General features: G+C 40.7%; 1 protein-coding gene across 3 annotated transcripts in view; it reads right to left on the bottom strand.

The window, feature by feature from the left end:
• Positions 1 to 21887, bottom strand: part of AMOTL1 (angiomotin like 1) — a 262449-nt gene that overhangs the window by 139947 nt on the left and 100615 nt on the right. For all 3 annotated transcript variants that reach the window (XM_053708609.1, XM_053708607.1, XM_053708608.1), the window contains exon 2: positions 4069 to 4212. Coding sequence is in view for 1 of the 3 variants with exons in the window: in XM_053708607.1 (XP_053564582.1) it covers positions 4069 to 4212 (144 nt within the window). In the remaining 2 variants the exon portion in view is untranslated. The remainder of the gene's footprint in view (positions 1 to 4068; positions 4213 to 21887) is intronic.

The raw sequence follows: 21887 nt of genomic DNA on the forward strand, positions 1-21887 counted from the left end.
AACATAAGATAAAAAATTATAGGTTTCCAAAATGTATCTGTAAAATGTATGTCATTATTTTACGAGCATTTACTATAAACCCAGTGCTATAAAAGTAGGGATTTATATATGTATAATATCTACATATTTCCTCTTAAAGGGACAGCCAAGTCCAAAATAAACTTTCATGATTCAAATAGGGCATGCAGTTTTAAACAACTTTCCAATTTAATATTATCACCAATTTTGCTTTGTTCTCTTGGTATTCTTAGTTGAAAGCTAAACCTAGTTAGGCTCATATGCTAATTTATTAGACCTTTAAGGTCGCCTCTAATCTGAATGCATTTTGACAGTTTTCCATCACTAGAGGGCGTTAGTTCAGGTGTATCATATAGATAACATTGAGCTCACGCACGTGAAGTTACCTAGGAGTCAGCACTGATTGGCAAAAATGCAAGTCTGTCAAAAAAGCTGAAATAAGGGGGCAGTTTGCAGAGGCTTAGATACAAGGTAATTACAGAGGTAAAATGCGTATTATAACTATTTTGGCTATGCAAAACTGGGGAATGGGTAATAAAGGGATTATCTACCTTTCTAAACAACAAAAATTCTGGTGTTGACTGTCCCTTTAACCTTTTAAAGGGACAGTATACACTCATTTTCATATAACTGCATGTAATAGACACTACTATAAAGAATAAGATGCACAGATACTGATATAAAAATCCAGTATAAAACCGTTTCAAAACTAAAAACTAAAGTAGTTGGAAACCCCACTGCAAATGGGAAATAAGACACTCCCCCCTCCCCCTTCTTTTGCATATGAAAAGACCCTTTACACAAAAACAGGAGCAAGCTGGAGTAGGTAGCTGACAGTATTCACATAAAACTTTGGGGCTTGGTTAGGAGTCTGAAAATCAGAGCAATGTTATTTAAAAATAAGCAGAACTATAATTTTTAAAAAAAAAACTTTATGGGCTATATAAATAGATAATCTACAAAACATTTATGCAAAGAAAAAATGAGTGCATAATGTCCCTTTAATGGCGTTCTATTCTGTCCTAACCTTGCTGGGCTTTAGCGCTGTAAGGACGGAATAGAACGTCCTAGTCGTTTGGCTGTCCTGAAGCTTCCTGGATGCGATCGCGGTCTGGAGAGTGTGCCTAGCATCATAGGGATGCCCCCCTGACCCGATCCCATAACTGAAATCTCGCGATCGCGTGCACAGGACTTTAATTTATCTACGTTGTTCCGATGTAGACAAATTGACGCTGTCATGAAAGGGTTAATGTGAAATTTATTTGACAACTAGAAAATAACTCTACACTCCATGGGCCATTCAAGATAAACATGTAATTTAACCGACAAAAATTAGCATAATTACAAGTATCTTAGATGCAATATGTATAGCTGAAATATGTATATAATATGTTATTAGCTGACCAGACTGGTGTGTGTATATATATATATATATATATATATTTATTAAATGGCAAAATACTTTAATTTTATATTAATGACATGGTATAAGTTTACAAACATATGTAAATGCTAAAAATTACACTCCTCCAATCAAACTACATATTGAAATAATATTATAGAATTAAACTCTGTGGGGTAGTGTGGAGTCAAACTTTGGCATTGTCAGGATTTGTAATCATTATTTGACTGGAAACATAAACACTGGTATTCATGTAAGGTTTTGCCATTTAAAATTCAATTGGTTTTATATTGCAGTATATATATATATATATTAAGGCTGTGTGATATGGGGAAAAATTCATGCCAGGATTTTTTAATTACAATTTTTTTTTAAAATAACTGTTAAACATACATTTCTCAATAAAAAATGCATTCAACTATACAGAATCTTAAAGTACATATTTCACATTGTCCGGCCGCCCACGGCACATCGATCTCCTTCAATGAGGTGAAGTTTCCAGCTCTGAACCAATAGCAGTGCGTGTCAACTAACAAGTTTCTGTATGCCTGCACAGCTATTGGTTTAGAAGTGCAAGCGGCACCTCATTGGTGGAAGATCGATGTTCTGTGGGTGGCCGGAGCTGCTAAGTTTAAGCGCTGTGCATGTTTGATAACTTAAAAGTCCACTTGATTTTTAGTGATGGTAAATCCTAGCGTTTGTTAAAAGCTTGGATTTACCATCACTTTAATGCTCAGATGCTAGCAGAAATATCCATTGACTTTCTTTCGTTATTCAGAAAGAGCATAACATTTTAAAAAAAATTCCAATTTACTTCTATTATAAAATGGTATTCTTTGTTGAAGAGATTCCTAGGTAGGTAGAGTGCACGTCTTGACCACTACATGGTAGGAAAAAGTGCTGCCACTAGTGCTCTTGCAAACGTATAACATTCTTGCAAAATGGCTTGCTATATAGTGCTGCAAACACGTGCACACTCCTGAGCTTACCTGCTTTTCAACAAACAATACCAAGAGAATGAAAAATATTTAATAATAGTAGTAAATTGTTGTTGTTTAAAATGACAATGACAGTTGAATCATGACAGAAACATTTAGTTTTTTTCCCAGTTTCTGTGAGTAAATAACAACCTCTGCATTTTTGGTCTGTATTGCTTTCTTGTGATACCCTGTATGAGTGCATACATTAACAACAAATAGGAATTTCATACTTAAGGTTTCTTTTTAATCATCTCTACACAACTAGTGTAACTTAAGAAAAATATCTCAAAATAAATTCACTATTCTGTCCTGATTTTAAAAATACCTCATATATGTAGGTTTTCCTAGCAATTTATAGCAAATATAGGCCAAATACAACAAGTAAGGAATTAATGGTTTAAAAGTTTGCAAAATTTGCTATTCTTATACTATAAGTTGTATAGCAGTCATCTAATCTAAAAACACTACACAAAAGTATATATATATATATATATATATATTTGTAAAACTAGTCACACCAGGGTATTTAACTAGAAGCACTACAAAAAAATTGACAAAGGCAGAAAATAGAATGTAGGGATAAAAAACAAACAAACAAAAAAAAAACTTTATTACAATACATTTATGCTATTGATGTCACAAGTTTACACTATTGTTATCAAAGCAGAGAAGGGCAAGACAAGCAACACATTTATGGCATATAGTCACTACGACTGGCTGTCACAGTGATCACAACCAACCACCATGGGGACAATCTATTGGGCATCACTGGAATTCCTCACTCCTGATGCATCCAGTAATAGCCCACAGAGCCAGATACCAGCATGCATTGCATCATGCCTGTCTCTAGGCTGTCACAGATTTTATACTTAGTAACAGTAATAGTTGACCGTTACTGGATAGCCTCATATGCAGGCATCCAGCAGCAGCATGAGATAAATACTGATCTCAGTATGTATCTCATGTAATTGAGGTATCCCTGATCCTGGTCAATGGCAGGCATACATACAATCACTGGGACACAATACCTCAGTGAATGCTTGCCACCAAAGCACTATTTCTATGATGCCTCAATTCACCAGCTATATATACCACTTTATTGTCACTGGGAACCCTGGATAAATATAAATCATATCCAGGGGTGCACAGGGGTACTATGAAAACATAATAAAAAAATGAATAAGAAGAAAAGAAAATAGGAGTACCTTAGCCAGCAACCTCCCATAAATTACAGAAAATAAAATTTGCAAAGTCCCCAATGAGGAAAGAACAATCAGAATTGTTCGGGTCTGGAATTCTCAGAGCTTGCGTTTCCAAACCCATCAGTAAAAAAAACTAAATCACCGGTCTTTGGAAACATAAAAGTAAATTACAATCTTCCATTAATTTTCTGTAGAAACCAGGGAGACTGTACCCCCTTTATAAAATCCTAAGCACTGCCCATTGCTCGGCTAATTTAAAATCTCTTCCAACCTGGTGATTTGCTTTCACATTACTGAATATAACATCAATCCAGTTATGTTTTGGTGCCAAAATTTTAACCCTCCTGTCTCACCACTGTGTCCCCTTACGCCACTGAATTCTACCTACTTCATCGTAAAGTGTATGATTTCTATATGCTGTGTGAATTAAGATCATCGGTTGCTACAATACAGACTTCTTGCACACCTGCATGCTGTGCCCCAGTGGCACCTGCTTCTGTGGTCACCGTAGGCAGATCATTCCTTTCTGAGTACAGAGCTTCATAGGGAAATCCAACTACTTCTTCAAATTGTGAAGGGATAGTATGGCTGTGGCAAGCAGCTAGTTCACCTGTCATAGAAACACATAAAACATATAATAAATATAAAGGATATATATAGCTGTATTTACAATACGCATCCATTTAAAAAAATTCTGCTGGTCTAAAATATTATTATGGACTACGCTGCAAAATGCCTGATAGTTTTCAAAACTTTTTTTTTTCCATAGAAAAAAAAAAGGTTTAAAAAGCACTTTAAATTATAAAAACAAAATTATAGTCATTATGTTCCTGGTATTAATAAACGTATCAGTATTGGTTACAAAGGTTACCAAGAGAAAAAAAGTAATTTTTTCTAGAAGTAAATTTAAAAAAAAGTATCTTAAAATAAAATGTTCTACCTGACCTAAGAAAGTTTAATTTTAGCTTTCATGTCCGATTAAATGCTAATGTATTCTTAACAGCAGCTCAATGGGATACTATGGGCTAGATTACAAGAGGGGCACTAACTGCTGTGCACGAGCAAATTTGGGTTTTTGCATTTGCTGAAAATAGCACACGTATTACAAGCTGAAAGTAAGCACGATTGCATTTTACGTTCATGGCATTTTGCTGCGTAGTTCATAACAACATTTAAGACCAGCAGTACTTTTTTAAATGTGGTTTCGTTCCTGTGCAAATGTTTTACTTTCAACTTGTAATATGTGCACTACCCGACACGCACAAAAAGATTAGTTATAGCGAAGTTTATGCTCGAGCGAAAGCACTAAATAGCACGCCACTTGTAATATGGCCCTATATGTCTATGAATTTATCCCCTCTTTCTATATAATAAAATATTTTTCCTCTCTTGGGCAATGTTGTTTTCATTTCTTGATAATGTTTATAGCAGTCAAAAGTACTGAAAACAAATATCACTATAGTTAAATTTGTCAGGAAATAAAGTTGCCCATCTATATAATAAATATATATATATCTACATGTACATACATACACACATTAGTAATTTTAAATTAAACTTTCTAGAGTCATGCAGCATGTAAATAACTTTCGCAATTTATTTCTATTACTAAATTTACTTTGTTCTTTTGGCATCCATTGTTCAAGGGCATATCTATGTAGCCTCAGGAGCATACATGTAACCTGTGCAATATGTGGTAAGCATTGTTTGCAACAATCTTTCCAAAATTCTCGTTTGCTATAGAATAAAAGGTATTAGCAATTTTTTTTGTGTGTTTTAGGTCTAATTAGGTGTTGGGGTTAGTGCACATTAGGGCTGCATGATTAATCACAGATGCGGTTTTAAACTGCAAATTAATCGCCACGGTTTTAAAACCATGAGAGTATGTGATTTTCAGCTCTGCCCCCTTTGACATCACCTATGACGTACAGGAGGGCCTCCGATTTGCCGTGCCCTCCTTGCGACATCTTAAAGGGGATGCTTATTGGGGGTTTACAGTGGGAGCTGATGGGACTTATGTAGGTTACACAGGGGGTGCTAACGTGAAAATTGTGATTAAATCGCAATTTTTTTTTTAGAAAACAAAAATAGCAATTCCCCCACCCCCATTTCGCCCAGCCCTATTATTAAAAACATAATAATTAAAAATAATTATAGATGTACTAAAATGTTCAAAACAATGCATAGAATATATTACTGTATAATTAATATTTTTAATATTTAATCATTCAATAATGCACCCTTAAATAACTCATTTTTCATGTGCGCTAACCTGACACTGCGTTAGACCTAAAGCGTGAAACCCGAAGCGTATTACGCATTTTTTACATTCCTATGTTCTTCACATAGAAAAGAAATGTAATTTTATTGTTAAATATATATTCCTATATATATATATTTATATATATATATATATATATATATATATATATATATGATAATAATGTAAAATATATATCTATAAGAATAGAAATATAGGTATATACAGATATATATATATATATTTAAAATAAAAATAACATTTCCCTATATATGAAGAACAATGGAATATGAAATATTTACAGTAAATACACAGTAAAACACATTAAATATTATTATAGAAATATTATTTGCAGTGAAATACATGGTCATATACCTCATGCCTTTGAATACTTATATAAAAAAATATTTATATTTATATGACCAATTTTATAAGTGTAACAGTATATTTTTTTGTATTTATGTTGTGTTTTGTGCAACTTTAATTTTACCCTAACCCTTTACACGAGGTCTTCAGTCGCGCTAACCTGACATACATTAAATTTGTTTGTGCTCGAGCAAATGCGTTTACTTTCAACTTGTAATACGCATGCACATTAACGTGCCCATGATATTCTTATTTCGCTTGAGCACAACCGTAAGTGCGCCACTTGTAATCTAGCCCTATATCAGATGCAAACATGTTTTCTATGCTCCTTTAAAAGTAGGTAATTTAGTTACATTATCAAAAGTGCTTTTACAAAACTATATATGCTTTGTGCAGTACTGTTGTATAATCTGTCACCAGGGCCGGTGCTAGGATTTTTGGCTACACAGGCAAAGACAAATTTTGACCACCCCCCCAAGAAATTATATTTCCTGCCATTACTGCTTCTTCACAAAATGTTGTAGTTATGCGTTAGGCAGCTATAGATAACTATTTTATCTAAAATTACAGAGAAAAACTTAAAATATGCTTACCTGATAATTTTCTTTTCTTCGGACGGGAAGAGTCCACAGCTGCCTTCATTACTTTTAGGAATTCAAAACCTGGCCACCAGGAGGAGGCAAAGACGCCCCAGCCAAAGGCTTAAATACCTCCCCCACTTCCCTCATCCCCCAGTCATTCTGCCGAGGGAACAAGGAACAGTAGGAGAAATATCAGGGTGAAAAAGGTGCCAGAAGAAACAAAAAATATGGCCGCCCCAAATGAACAACGCGGGCGGGGAGCTGTGGACACTGAATGCAAAACGGGCGGGTACAAAAGGCGGCCCCTTCTGAGGGCACCACAGCCTAAAACCCAAAACTCCAGACAGAAAAAGCTGCTTCACTAGAAGCCAAAAGACAAAAAGAAAAAAAAAAAAGGCAGAGATAACAGCCCAACAGTTAAAATCAGCAAGGCCCTTGCTAGAGACCACTCAGGTTATGAGACCCGACCGAGCCAAAAGCCTCTGAGGAGACGAAGTCCCGTAGGCACACAGCCCACAAAAACAGAATTTATGTTTACCTGATAAATTACTTTCTCCAACGGTGTGTCCGGTCCACGGCGTCATCCTTACTTGTGGGATATTCTCTTCCCCAACAGGAAATGGCAAAGAGCCCAGCAAAGCTGGTCACATGATCCCTCCTAGGCTCCGCCTTCCCCAGTCATTCGACCGACGTAAAGGAGGAATATTTGCATAGGAGAAATCATATGATACCGTGGTGACTGTAGTTAGAGAAAATAAATCATCAGACCTGATTAAAAAACCAGGGCGGGCCGTGGACCGGACACACCGTTGGAGAAAGTAATTTATCAGGTAAACATAAATTCTGTTTTCTCCAACATAGGTGTGTCCGGTCCACGGCGTCATCCTTACTTGTGGGAACCAATACCAAAGCTTTAGGACACGGATGATGGGAGGGAGCAAATCAGGTCACCTAGATGGAAGGCACCACGGCTTGCAAAACCTTTCTCCCAAAAATAGCCTTAGAAGAAGCAAAAGTATCAAATTTGTAAAATTTAGTAAAAGTGTGCAGTGAAGACCAAGTCGCTGCCTTACATATCTGATCAACAGAAGCCTCGTTCTTGAAGGCCCATGTGGAAGCCACGGCCCTAGTGGAATGAGCTGTGATTCTTTCAGGAGGCTGCCGTCCGGCAGTCTCATAAGCCAATCTGATGATGCTTTTAAGCCAAAAAGAGAGAGAGGTAGAAGTTGCTTTTTGACCTCTCCTTTTACCAGAATAAACAACAAACAAGGAAGATGTTTGTCTGAAATCCTTTGTAGCCTCTAAATAGAATTTTAGAGCACGAACTACATCCAAATTGTGCAACAAACGTTCCTTCTTTGAAACTGGATTCGGACACAAAGAAGGCACGACTATCTCCTGGTTAATATTTTTGTTAGAAACAACTTTCGGAAGAAAACCAGGTTTAGTACGCAAAACCACCTTATCTGCATGGAACACCAAATAAGGAGGAGAACACTGCAGAGCAGATAACTCTGAAACTCTTCTAGCAGAAGAAATTGCAACCAAAAACAAAACTTTCCAAGATAATAACTTGATATCAACGGAATGTAGGGGTTCAAACGGAACCCCCTGAAGAACTGAAAGAACTAAATTAAGACTCCAAGGAGGAGTCAAAGGTTTGTAAACAGGCTTGATTCTAACCAGAGCCTGAACAAAAGCTTGAACATCTGGCACAGCCGCCAGCTTTTTGTGAAGTAAAACAGATAAAGCAGAAATCTGTCCCTTCAAAGAACTTGCAGATAATCCTTTCTCCAAACCTTCTTGAAGAAAGGATAGAATCTTAGGAATTTTTATCTTGTTCCATGGGAATCCTTTAGATTCACACCAACAGATATATTTTTTCCATATTTTATGGTAGATTTTTCTAGTTACAGGCTTTCTGGCCTGGACAAGAGTATCAATGACAGAATCTGAGAACCCTCGCTTTGATAAAATCAAGCGTTCAATCTCCAAGCAGTCAGTTGGAGTGAGGCCAGATTCGGATGTTCGAACGGACCTTGAACAAGAAGGTCCTGTCTCAAAGGTAGCTTCCATGGTGGAGCCGATGACATATTCACCAGATCTGCATACCAAGTCCTGCGTGGCCACGCAGGAGCTATCAAGATCACCGATACCCTCTCCTGTTTGATCCTGGCTACCAGCCTGGGAATGAGAGGAAACGGTGGGAACACATAAGCTAGGTTGAAGCTCCAAGGTGCTACTAGTGCATCCACTAGAGTCGCCTTGGGATCCCTGGATCTGGACCCGTAGCAAGGAACCTTGAAGTTCTGACGAGACGCCATCAGATCCATGTCTGGAATACCCCACAATTGAATTATTTGGGCAAAGATTTCCGGATGGAGTTCCCACTCCCCCGGATGAAATGTCTGACGACTCAGAAAATCCGCTTCCCAATTTTCCACTCCTGGGATGTTGATTGCAGACAAGTGGCAGGAGTGAGTCTCCGCCCATTGAATTATTTTGGTCACTTCTTCCATCGCCAGGGAACTCCTTGTTCCCCCCTGATGGTTGATATACGCAACAGTCGTCATGTTGTCTGATTGAAACCGTATGAATTTGGCCTTTGCTAGCTGAGGCCAAGCCTTGAGAGCATTGAATATCGCTCTCAGTTCCAGAATATTTATCGGGAGAAGAGATTCTTCCCGAGACCAAAGACCCTGAGCTTTCAGGGGTTCCCAGACCGCGCCCCAGCCCACCAGACTGGCGTCGGTCGTGACAATGACCCACTCTGGTCTGCGGAAGCTCATCCCTTGTGACAGGTTGTCCAGGGTCAGCCACCAACGGAGTGAATCTCTGGTCCTCTGATCTACTTGTATCGTCGGAGACAAGTCTGTATAATCCCCATTCCACTGACTGAGCATGCACAGTTGTAATGGTCTTAGATGAATTCGCGCAAAAGGAACTATGTCCATTGCCGCGACCATCAAACCTATTACTTCCATGCACTGCGCTATGGAAGGAAGAAGAACAGAATGAAGTACTTGACAAGAGCTTAGAAGTTTTGATTTTCTGGCCTCTGTCAGAAAAATCCTCATTTCTAAGGAGTCTATTATTGTTCCCAAGAAGGGAACTCTTGTTGACGGAGATAGAGAACTTTTTTCTACGTTCACTTTCCACCCGTGAGATCTGAGAAAGGCCAGGACAATGTCCGTATGAGCCTTTGCTTGTGGTAGAGACGACGCTTGAATCAGTATGTCGTCCAAGTAAGGTACTACTGCAATGCCCCTTGGTCTTAGCACCGCTAGAAGGGACCCTAGTACCTTTGTGAAAATTCTTGGAGCATTGGCTAATCCGAATGGAAGTACCACAAACTGGTAATGCTTGTCCAGAAAGGCGAACCTTAGGAACCGATGATGTTCCTTGTGGATAGGAATATGTAGATACGCATCCTTTAAATCCACCGTGGTCATGAATTGACCTTCCTGGATGGTAGGAAGAATTGTCCGAATGGTTTCCATTTTGAACGATGGAACCTTGAGAAATTTGTTTAGGATCTTGAGATCTAAGATTGGTCTGAATGTTCCCTCTTTTTTGGGAACTATGAACAGATTGGAGTAGAATCCCATCCCTTGTTCTCCTAATGGAACCGGATGAATCACTCCCATTTTTAACAGGTCTTCTACACAATGTAAGAATGCCTGTCTTTTTATGTGGTCTGAAGACAATTGAGACCTGTGGAACCTCCCCCTTGGGGGTAGCTCCTTGAATTCCAGAAGATAACCTTGGGAGACTATTTCTAGCGCCCAAGGATCCAGAACATCTCTTGCCCAAGCCTGAGCGAAGAGAGAAAGTCTGCCCCCCACCAGATCCGGTCCCGGATCGGGGGCCAACATCTCATGCTGTCTTGGTAGCAGTGGCAGGTTTCTTGGCCTGCTTACCTTTGTTCCAGCCTTGCATTGGCCTCCAGGCTGGCTTGGTTTGAGAAGTATTACCCTCTTGCTTAGAGGATGTAGAACTTGAGGCTGGTCCGTTTCTGCGAAAGGGACGAAAATTTGGTTTATTTTTAGCCTTAAAAGACCTATCCTGAGGAAGGGCGTGGCCCTTACCCCCAGTGATATCTGAAATAATCTCTTTCAAGTCAGGGCCAAACAGCGTTTTCCCCTTGAAAGGTATGTTAAGCAATTTGTTCTTGGAAGACGCATCCGCTGACCAAGATTTTAGCCAAAGCGCTCTGCGCGCCACAATAGCAAACCCTGAATTTTTCGCCGCTAATCTAGCTAATTGCAAAGTGGCGTCTAAAGTAAAAGAGTTAGCCAATTTAAGAGCGTGAACTCTGTCCATAATCTCCTCATAAGAAGAATCTTTATCGAGCGACTTTTCTAGTTCATCGAACCAGAAACACGCTGCTGTAGTGACAGGAACAATGCATGAAATTGGTTGTAGAAGGTAACCTTGCTGAACAAACATCTTTTTAAGCAAACCCTCTAATTTTTTATCCATAGGATCTTTGAAAGCACAACTATCTTCTATAGGGATAGTAGTGCGTTTGTTTAGAGTAGAAACCGCCCCCTCGACCTTGGGGACTGTCTGCCATAAGTCCTTTCTGGGGTCGACCATAGGAAACAATTTCTTAAATATAGGGGGAGGGACAAAAGGTATGCCGGGCCTTTCCCATTCTTTGTTTACAATGTCCGCCACCCGCTTGGGTATAGGAAAAGCTTCGGGGGGCCCCGGGACCTCTAGGAACTTGTCCATCTTACATAATTTCTCTGGAATGACCAAATTGTCACAATCATCCAGAGTAGACAACACCTCCTTAAGCAGAGCGCGGAGATGTTCCAATTTAAATTTGAATGTAATCACATCAGGTTCAGCTTGTAGAGAAATTTTCCCTGAATCTGAAATTTCTCCCTCAGACAAAACCTCCCTGGCCCCCTCAGACTGGTGTAGGGGCATGTCAGAACCATTATCATCAGCGTCCTCATGCTCTTCAGTATTTTCTAAAACAGAGCAGTCGCGCTTTCGCTGATAAGTGGGCATTTTGGCTAAAATGTTTTTGATAGAATTATCCATTACAGCCGTTAATTGTTGCATAGTAAGGAGTATTGGCGCACTAGAAGTACTAGGGGCCTCCTGTGTGGGCAAGACTGGCGTAGACGAAGGAGGGGATGATGCAGTACCATGCTTACTCCCCTCACTTGAGGAATCATCTTGGGCATCATTTTCTCTAAATTGTTTGTCACATACATCACATCTATTTAAATGAGAAGGAACCTTGGCTTCCTCACATACAGAACATAGTCTATCTGATAGTTCAGACATGTTAAACAGGCATAAACTTGATAACAAAGAACAAAAAACGTTTTAAAATAAAACCGTTACTGTCACTTTAAATTTTAAACTGAACACACTTTATTACTGAATATGTGAAAAAGTATGAAGGAATTGTTCAAAATTCACCAAAATTTCACCACAGTGTCTTAAAGCCTTAAAAGTATTGCACACCAAATTTGAAAGCTTTAACTCTTAAAATAACCGGAGCCGTTTTTATATTTAACCCCTATACAGTCCCTGGTATCTGCTTTGCTGAGACCCAACCAAGCCCAGAGGGGAATACGATACCAAATGACGCCTTCAGTAAGCTTTTTCTATGTATCTGAGCTCCTCACACATGCATCTGCATGCCTTGCTTCCCAAAAACAACTGCGCATTAGTGGCGCGAAAATGAGGCTCTGCCTATGATTAGAGAAGGCCCCCAGTGAAAAAGGTGTCCAATACAGTGCCTGCCGTTTCTTTAACATAATTCCCAAGAATAAAATAACTCCTCAAAGCTATAAACTATTAAAAATGCTTATAAATCAATCGTTTTAGCCCAGAAAAATGTCTACCAGTCTTTAAAGCCCTTGTGAAGCCCTTTATTCTTATTTAATAAAAATGGCTTACCGGATCCCATAGGGAAAATGACAGCTTCCAGCATTACCAAGTCTTGTTAGAAATGTGTCATACCTCAAGCAGCAAAAGTCTGCTCACTGTTTCCCCCAACTGAAGTTAATTCCTCTCAACAGTCCTGTGTGGAAACAGCCATCGATTTTAGTAACGGTTGCTAAAATCATTTTCCTCTTACAAACAGAAATCTTCATCTCTTTTCTGTTTCAGAGTAAATAGTACATACCAGCACTATTTTAAAATAACAAACTCTTGATTGAAGAATAAAAACTACATTTAAACACCAAAAAACTCTAAGCCATCTCCGTGGAGATGTTGCCTGTGCAACGGCAAAGAGAATGACTGGGGAAGGCGGAGCCTAGGAGGGATCATGTGACCAGCTTTGCTGGGCTCTTTGCCATTTCCTGTTGGGGAAGAGAATATCCCACAAGTAAGGATGACGCCGTGGACCGGACACACCTATGTTGGAGAAATTAAACTCACCCCCGATCAAAAGAAAGGGGAAACATCCACATTCCCCCAGCGGGGAAGAGGAGACTCAGCTAAGTGAGTCCGAAAGGACCCTCAGAACCCAAAGGGACTAGGACCAAGAAAGGGAACGCCAAAAGAGTGAACTAGGATGAAACAGGACCCCTATGAAAAGACCCTGCCAACCCAGCAAAGCAAAGTGAGAACTTGTAAAGCCCCCTCTACCTAAAACAAAGGACCAATAAATGTCCTGAGAACTGAAAAGGAGGAAAGAAAAATCCCTCCCCTACACAGAGCGCTCACTCGCACCCAGAATAGAGCAACCGAAAGACAAACCATCCCTAGGAGCCGCTGAAAAAAACAGCATCAGATATCTGAACATACTCCTCCAAGCCATAGGCGTCCTGCTACAAATAAGGACTTAAAAAACAGGTCGCCACCCTAGCTATGAAAATGAACAGGACCTTCTTCAGAAGAAGAACTCCGAAACAGTGCAGGACTGGACCTTCCCAAAAAGGGACAAGAAAGGAAGGAACCGAACCCAGTAGAGAAAACTACCTGCCGAGGAGGAATCCACCGCAAAGTCTCTCACTCAAAGAAGGTTCACAATAACTATGATACGCGGTTAAGATCAAACAGATCAGACGGATCCCTGACTCCGGCAACGGACCCAGCACCAAAGTGACTGATAATGTCCGAAAGACTTATTATATATATTAAAAGTACCCCAAATCATAAAGATCTGCAGGAATCAAAAAAGGAGGAATCCAGCCCCCCCCCCCAAAGAGCTTGGGTTCCATAACCCAGACACAGCCCCCTTCCTGAGGATGCAAGGTACATCCAAAAGGAGACCCACAAGAAATCCATCCCTTCACATTGACATCCCGCACACAAGGCAGGGGGGGCAACCCCAACGACAGAGGCATAAAAAGTACCTCCAAGCACCAGGCGGATACAGTGGGATGTCAAATTCACCCCCAAAGGGAGGGAAAGAGAAACCAGAACTTAACAATATGCTAGCACACAATCAAGTTGCAAATAGCTGCAGCTGGTTTCAAATTGTAAACCTTCCGCTCACTAGACGGCTAAGTTAATCATCAGACTAGAACAGCGGGGCTGAAGCATAAAGCTGCTCAAAGGTCAAATACCGAACGAAAAACCATCCGGTCACTAAGGCCGGCCCAGAAGAAGTCTAGATTTCCCTGCAAGGGAGAGATTACTCCCGTAGGAACATAAAAACGTCCAGGAACCGAGAAACTGGGCCGTCTAGAACCAGACCTAAGGGATCTGGATACAGACCCCCAAAAATCCAGTCAAAGACAGGACAAACAGACCCGGCACCCGAAAACTCAGAGCCGACTTAACTATTTAGAAAAAACCCTGAGGAACCACTAGGTTACCCCATCAGGAGTAGACTTGCACCATAGGCGAAGCAAAAACTGTCATATCCAAGATAACTTGGTTGCTAAACTCACACGAGAATGTCCCATACCCAGAGAGCTTAGGACACAGCGGGATACAACTCCCCACAGAAGGGTGATAGGTAATAGTTAAGCCACACGGCCAGAGAAGAAATATTTCCCAAGGGAAAAAACAGACATTAGCTTCATAAGAACAAAATAAAATACATCCGAACCAAATCAAAGAAAACGAGGGCAGCACCCACAGGTGAACGCCCAAGAAGAATTGGTACACCAACAGGACAAGCCAATCAGAGACCCCATTCTTCCAAAGCTCAGAACTGGAATAAGATACCCAAAAAAGAAGGAAAATTGGAGGCAACAAGATTACATCATCCCCACAAGTCTAACCCAGCTTGCCGTCTGAAACAGAAGACCGCGGATCCCTCAGACTATTAGCACTAGGATCCTCCAGCACTGCAAAAACATGCCGTAGTAAGACACGAAGGCGCGCCAGTCTATAACTAAACGTAAGACTTACCTCCGCCGGGGCAACTGACTACCCCGACTCGAGGGTTGGGCCCCTGAAGCTTCAGAGGAAAATGCTTCCCCAGATGGCTGATCTAACCCAGACGATCCCACACCTGACGATCCCTGGTTAACATAACACGAACAGTATCTCAGTAACACCTCCTCTGGAAGATGTAAATACGCCAACGCCATAGATATGGCCATGCGGTACCGTGTCATAACCTCTGGAGGAAACAAGCCGCCTTCCGGAGAAGGGGTAATGACATTAGGGACACCTGCTTGCGTAGCCAAAGAAGGTTCTAAGGGACACGCAGCACAGGATATGGGATTCCCAGGTGCGGATGGCTCGGTGGACTCTAAGTTCCCTGTATCGGGAGAAGAGAGAGCACTCTAGAGCGGCATTCAGAACATAACTGATGGGCATGGATTACACGGGCCATTTCATACTCTTCACAAGAAGTAGAATCTGAATCTGAGACATCCGTTTCTAAAAAAATCATAATCCTCCATAACTTGGTGTATAGAAAATTATGAAAAGACAAAATAAAAACGGCACCTTACACCCCCCAATGGCTGGGGAACTCACCACCTCCTGAGACCCAGACAGCTAGTGAATAGACTCTCCTCCGTCGCCACACGGTAAGGAATACGGAGATGGAGCACAGAATCGTGACAACGTGCCAAGGCCTACAAGGGCTGCGCAGCCTGACAAGAAAAGGCCGTTATGTTCCGAACTAGCCACAAGCCCAAGTGACTCTACACAGTAGCAGACAGAATCACATAACAAACATGATTAAAGTCCCCCCTGTTCAATAACCCCCCTCAGGAGATATTAACCCTTGATTCCTTACAAAGATAAAGGATTCCCACTGAGACCCTGACTTCTTCGTTTACATTACTTAGCACATCATCAAAGTAAAATGAAACGATCTTACTGGAATCAACGCCTTGGAACAGAAACACGGCCCTTCAAGTGTGACAGATAGTAACCTCGCTTCTGACATGGACTTGAGAGAAGAAAGCAGGCAGCGAAACTAGTCAACGCTGATTGCTAAGGAGCTGTTAACATGAGTGGGGATGGTTTCAATGAAAGACTCTCCCTGCATCTCCGGACTCTAACATTCATCCATGCTCTCATTGAGAGGCTGACAGGATTACTTAAAACTCCAGTTGCAATTCTAAGAGTACTACCCTCCATAAGAGACTATCTAAAATCTTCTGACACTTCTCTGCCAACCTCCTTTGACGAAAAGGCAAAGAATGACTGGGGGATGAGGGAAGTGGGGGAGTTATTAAAGCCTTTGGTGGCCAGGTTCTGAATTCCCAAAAGTAATGAATGCAGCTGTGGACTCTCCCCGTTTAAGAAGAAAATAGCTTTAACTATAACTATAGTAGCTATAATGGTTCATCTCCTTATGATATAAGAACTAAACTTAGCAAATCAGTGGTGACTTTATACCCTGATGGTCAGTGGTGGGATTCAAAAATTTTAGCAAAAGGTTCCCCAATTCCTGTCTCAACTCACTGTCCCTCTTAGCATCATCATATGCTTCTTGTCTCTGGGTAAGTTCAGCTACAGGGGCGGAAGTACCATTGGTGCAGCAGGTGCAGTGGCACCAGAGCCCAAGTGCTTAGAGGGGCCCAAAGCAGCCCCTCCAAGCAGCTATATATGGACATGTGCAGAATGTGTACAATCCTAATGTAGGTTGGTGGGCTTTTTATTAGTGCAGGTTAGTGTTCTGTCTATCTTCAAAATAATTATACAGAGCAGCATACTTTTTAATACTACTGCTTCTACTGTTCAGCTAGACCCCAGAACTGCATTGCTTAGCAATGCTGACTTTAACTATGTGTTTAGCCCAATTGCATGGATGTATACATTTATCTGCAAGCAATAGTCCAATAGTAAAATGTTCTAACACCATAATCATGTTTGTTAATATGAGAATTCAATAGGTACAAAAATAAGAGCCCATAAAAGTGAGAGTAACCTTAACTACTGCGATCTTGCTGGTAATTAGTGGTGCTCATAAGTCACATAAACACATTTTAAGAATATAACAAAGTGAACAAACAATATATACTGTACTTCATTGTTTCTCAACTGCGGTCCTCAAGTACCCCCAACAAGCCAGATTTTCATTATAGCTGAACCAGTGCATAGGTGAAAAAAAATCAGTTGATGGGTGAGAGCAGGTTAGTAACCATGGTTACTGATTAGTTGATTACTTCACCTGTGCACTGGTTCAGCTATAATGAAAACATGGCCTGTTGGGGCTACTTGATGACCGCAGTTGAGAAACAATGCAGTACTTCATGTGTCAATAACCGTCTACTGAGAAGTGTCTTATCTAAATAGATAGCACTGTTGCAATATTGTACATGGATCTGCCTGTGCTATACATTTCCAGAAAGAGATTTACACATAACTCCCCACACACACATTTTATTTTCAGTCTCCTAAACCTCTTGCAGTATACGTTTTATACTCAGTATCGATAACATAAATGTTGATAAATTCCAGCTTGGATGAAAACCATATATAATATGCCCTTGGAAAATTGGATGATGAGATAAAATGCACAAAAAAAAACAAAAAAAAACAGATAGATAGATCGATAGATAGATAGATAGCCTACAGAATGATTAAGAGTCCATCTAGTATAATGCCTCCAAAACAAAGCTGAAACAAGATGAGAGAATCAATATCTTCATAATTCTGAAGGACAAAATAAATTATTTCTGTTGTGATTGGATACAAAGATCTAATCTGAGCTCTGATTGGCTGATAGCCAATTGGCTATCAATCTGATTGGCTGATATATATATATATTGCATGTTGTATTCTTTCTCTTTTTTCATGGACTGCAGACTAACCTGTCCATGCCTTATCTATACATTTAAATTTAAATTACAGGAAGAGCCAGCAGGGTCTAGGAATAACTAATTTGTGAGAAAGGAGAAAAAGGAATGTGAATAAGAGCTGTCGTTTTAAGAAGGTATTTAAAGTATGTGGGAATCTAAGAAAACATGATGATTAAATTAGAAAATCAATTTAATAATATAAATATAATATAATAATAAGGGCATTATGTAATAGAGAGTCTATTTTTTGGGGGGGGAGGGAGGGGCACCACCCTCAGTGATCCAGTAAACAAGTCACCACTACTCTTTTTTTTTTGTTTTTGGTAATTCACAATCCTTGATTCATATTTAAAAAGTGTAGGAAGTGATCATGTCAATTATCATCTTTACAAAAAACTTCAGCGAATGTCAAAAATCACATTTCATACTAAAGTCAACAAATCTGCCAGATCTTTGCAGGGATATAATAAAATCCAGCACTGCGGAATCTGTTGGCGCTCTACAAATAATCGATAATAACAATAATAATAATCCATGAAAGGGCAAGTACTGTATATGTTATTCCTCTAGGGCTGTAGAGACTCCATAAATGCTTAGACTGTTACATCTGAAAAGGGTAAATGGGTGCAGAGAGAGTGGAAAAAAAAGTGAAAGTGGAGAAGAAAATAGAGTTAAGAGAGAGTGGAGGGAAAAAAAAAGAGTGAAGAGATATGAGAGGAGAGAAAAAAAAGGAGTATACAGAGAAGATATGGCCTGAGAGAAGGGAGAGGGAAAAAAACTTAAAATTATGCTTACCTGATAATTTTCTTTTCTTCAGATGGAAAGAGTCCACTGCTGCATTCATTACTTTTGGGAATTCAGAACCTGGCCACCAGGAGGAGGCAAAGACACCCCAGCCAAAGGCTTAAATATTCCTCCAACTTCCCTCATTCCCCAGTCATTCTGCCAAGTAACAAGGAACAGTAGAAGAAAAATCAGGGTGAAAAGGTGCCAGAAGAACAAAAATTACGGCCACCCCACATAAAAATACGGGCGGGGAGCTGTGGACTCTTTCCATCTGAAGAAAAGAAAATGATCAGGTAAACATAATTTAAGTTTTTCTTCATAAATGGAAAGAGTCCACAGCTGCATTCATTACTTTTGGGAAAACAATACCCAAGCTATAGAGGACACTGAATGCAAAAAAAACGGGAGGTACAATAGGCAGCCCATTCTGAGGGCACCAGGCCTGAAAACCCCTACCCAACAAAATCCCGCTTTGTCCGAAGCCGAGAACAACTTTGAAACAAAAGAAAAAGGCCCAAGGACACTGACCCGCAGATAGTCCACAAGCCTTGTTAGAGACCGCAGGAACTAGACTCCACCGAGTCAAAAGCCTCCAGGAGACACCGTCGCCCAGCAGTCGGTCTCCAAACAACACACCCCTTACTAAAGAAAGGGAACAAGCTGAGTCGCAGCACAATCACACTATACAGTCACAAACACTTACCAGCCGCAGGCCTGCACTTGGAGAGACTTTAAGAACAATATGCTAACCTCCACAGAAAGAGCCTAAATCGCTTTATCGCTACTGACACGCTATTCAGTTTTCTCCTACTGCATGACAGGCCTACAAACTATAGGAGATACTTGAGACATTGGTAAATCTTTAACACCAACACAGCAAGCATTGTTTATACTTGTTACAACCTCCCTAGCCCATGAAAGAGAATCAGTTAATGGGATATTAAAGATACTCTGGAAGTGTAAACATAGCTGGATACCTACTACTCACATAGCCCAAAAGTAGGCCCTGTAGACTGCTTTATTTCTTACTGGGAACCTCTACACAAGCAATTTGAGCCAGAGACTGACCCCACCATTTGGTGACGCGTCCACATTACAATCTGAGCAGCTTAACCGGTTATAGGCCAGCAATTACAAGTATTACCCCCCTCCCTGCCATTTCCCACCAGATACTACTGGTGGGTCATATCCTCACCCCCTTTACCCACTTCGTCAATAGGAGACACATACCCAGGGGAGAGGGGTTCATTCTCACGACTGCAACCATCACCATATCTCCCGTTTTGGAAAATAGAGGCTGAACATATATAAAGAATACACTTCAAGGAGAAGGTCCCGCTTTTCATTCTCTCACTGTTGCAGATATACATATCCAAGTAAATCAAGGCACCAGATATAAAGACTCCCAGATTAGGCTGCCCTCACCAGAGCGCCCTCTTCACCTGGAGGGAATGGACCATAGCAACATGTAATTGAACACTAATTGTTCGTGGCCCCGCCGGCTAATGGGTTCCTAATAGCATATGTAAAATAAATAAGCAAGCTCTCAACATTAACATACATATTTCACTTGATAGTCTCGCATCCCGTAAATACAAGATGTCGCAGGCCCAGAAAAGGAAGCAGAAGCCCCATGCTACGCCAAAAAGAACTGTGGTGGATCATTTTCAGCACCGCTCTAACATGGCCCAGGCGAGATCAGAAGATGAATACTCAGATACGGGGAGTGCCTCAGACACCCAGACCGGTTCAATCTTAAAGCAAAAGGCCTCACAGGCCCTGGAGATATCTAATAGTACTAACAACAATATGATAGAAACCATCCAATCCCTGCTAACCTCACATCACGATTCCTTGACTAAGAGATTTGATAGATCGCATGCCGACTTGAAGAGAGATATCGGTCTCATAGGAGAGAGAACTGATGCGCTGGAGCGCAAACAAGAAGACTTGGCTATAGATCACACCAACCTTCTTAGCTACTCCCAATCCCTGGCCATTCAGATCACTGATTTGGAATTGAAGCTGGCGGACCTAGAAGACAGGTCGCGTCGCAACAATATACGCATCAAAGGCGTGCCGGAATCAGTTCTACCACAGGACCTTGAGAAATATCTACATGGTCTATTTGAAGCTGTATTGGGGTCAGCGACAGGTGATGAGAATCTCATAGACAGAGTACACAGAGCCCTCAGGGCACGAACAGCGGATGGTGGACAACCAAGAGATGTGATAGCGAGGCTTCACTACTATACCTACAGAGAAAAAATCATTAGAGCCTTAGCCAGAGACAAGCAATTGCCTGAAGGGTATGCAGGTCTGCAAATCTACCCGGATCTTTCTACTCACACGCTCCAGATCCGCAAACATTTCCAGCCCTATACTAAAATACTGAGAGAGAGAGAGATCTGAAGTACAGGTGGGGGTTCCCAGTAAGGCTGTTTATCACCAAGGACAGTCACCAATATATGGCCTCTACCCCTCAACAGGCACGTGAGTTGCTGCAAAAGTGGAACTTGCTCCCTCCAGATGGAGGAGATCGCTCTCCCGACACAGAAATAGGCAATGGACTGAGGGCGTCAGCCCCACCATGGAAACCGCTACCACAAAGATCCTCTGGTACTCCTGGAACATCCAACGAAGCCTTTAAGAAGCACAGAGATTCTACTGATTCACAACGAGATGCAGACAAGTAGAGAGCCTGTCTGCTTTTCTTTTTGTTCTACTTGTTTTACTTACTTTGTTCATTCTATCTGCTGGACCCTCTGAAAGACGAAGATGACTCACCATAGGAGGGAGTGCTCTACAATGTTTAAGGACTGCTATCCTGCCTAAGCAGGATGAAGATGGGTGAGACCTAAGCAATCATATATTGTAGCTTATTTGTTTACCCAAGTAATGGACACTTACCATAATCCTTAAATATGCCTGTTTCTTTACTTATGCCCACATGTAAATTGTTGTTTTGTTATATTGAGTTATTGATCACATATTTATTGTTAGTCTATTACACAGACTTATATACTTAGGCAATTGAACACCTATAAGCTTATTTATACTGTCCCCTTCAGCACTTAGTAGCAGGAGACACAGGGAGGAG

This window comes from Bombina bombina, chromosome 3 (assembly GCF_027579735.1).
Source record: "Bombina bombina isolate aBomBom1 chromosome 3, aBomBom1.pri, whole genome shotgun sequence".
Lineage (NCBI taxonomy): Eukaryota > Metazoa > Chordata > Amphibia > Anura > Bombinatoridae > Bombina > Bombina bombina.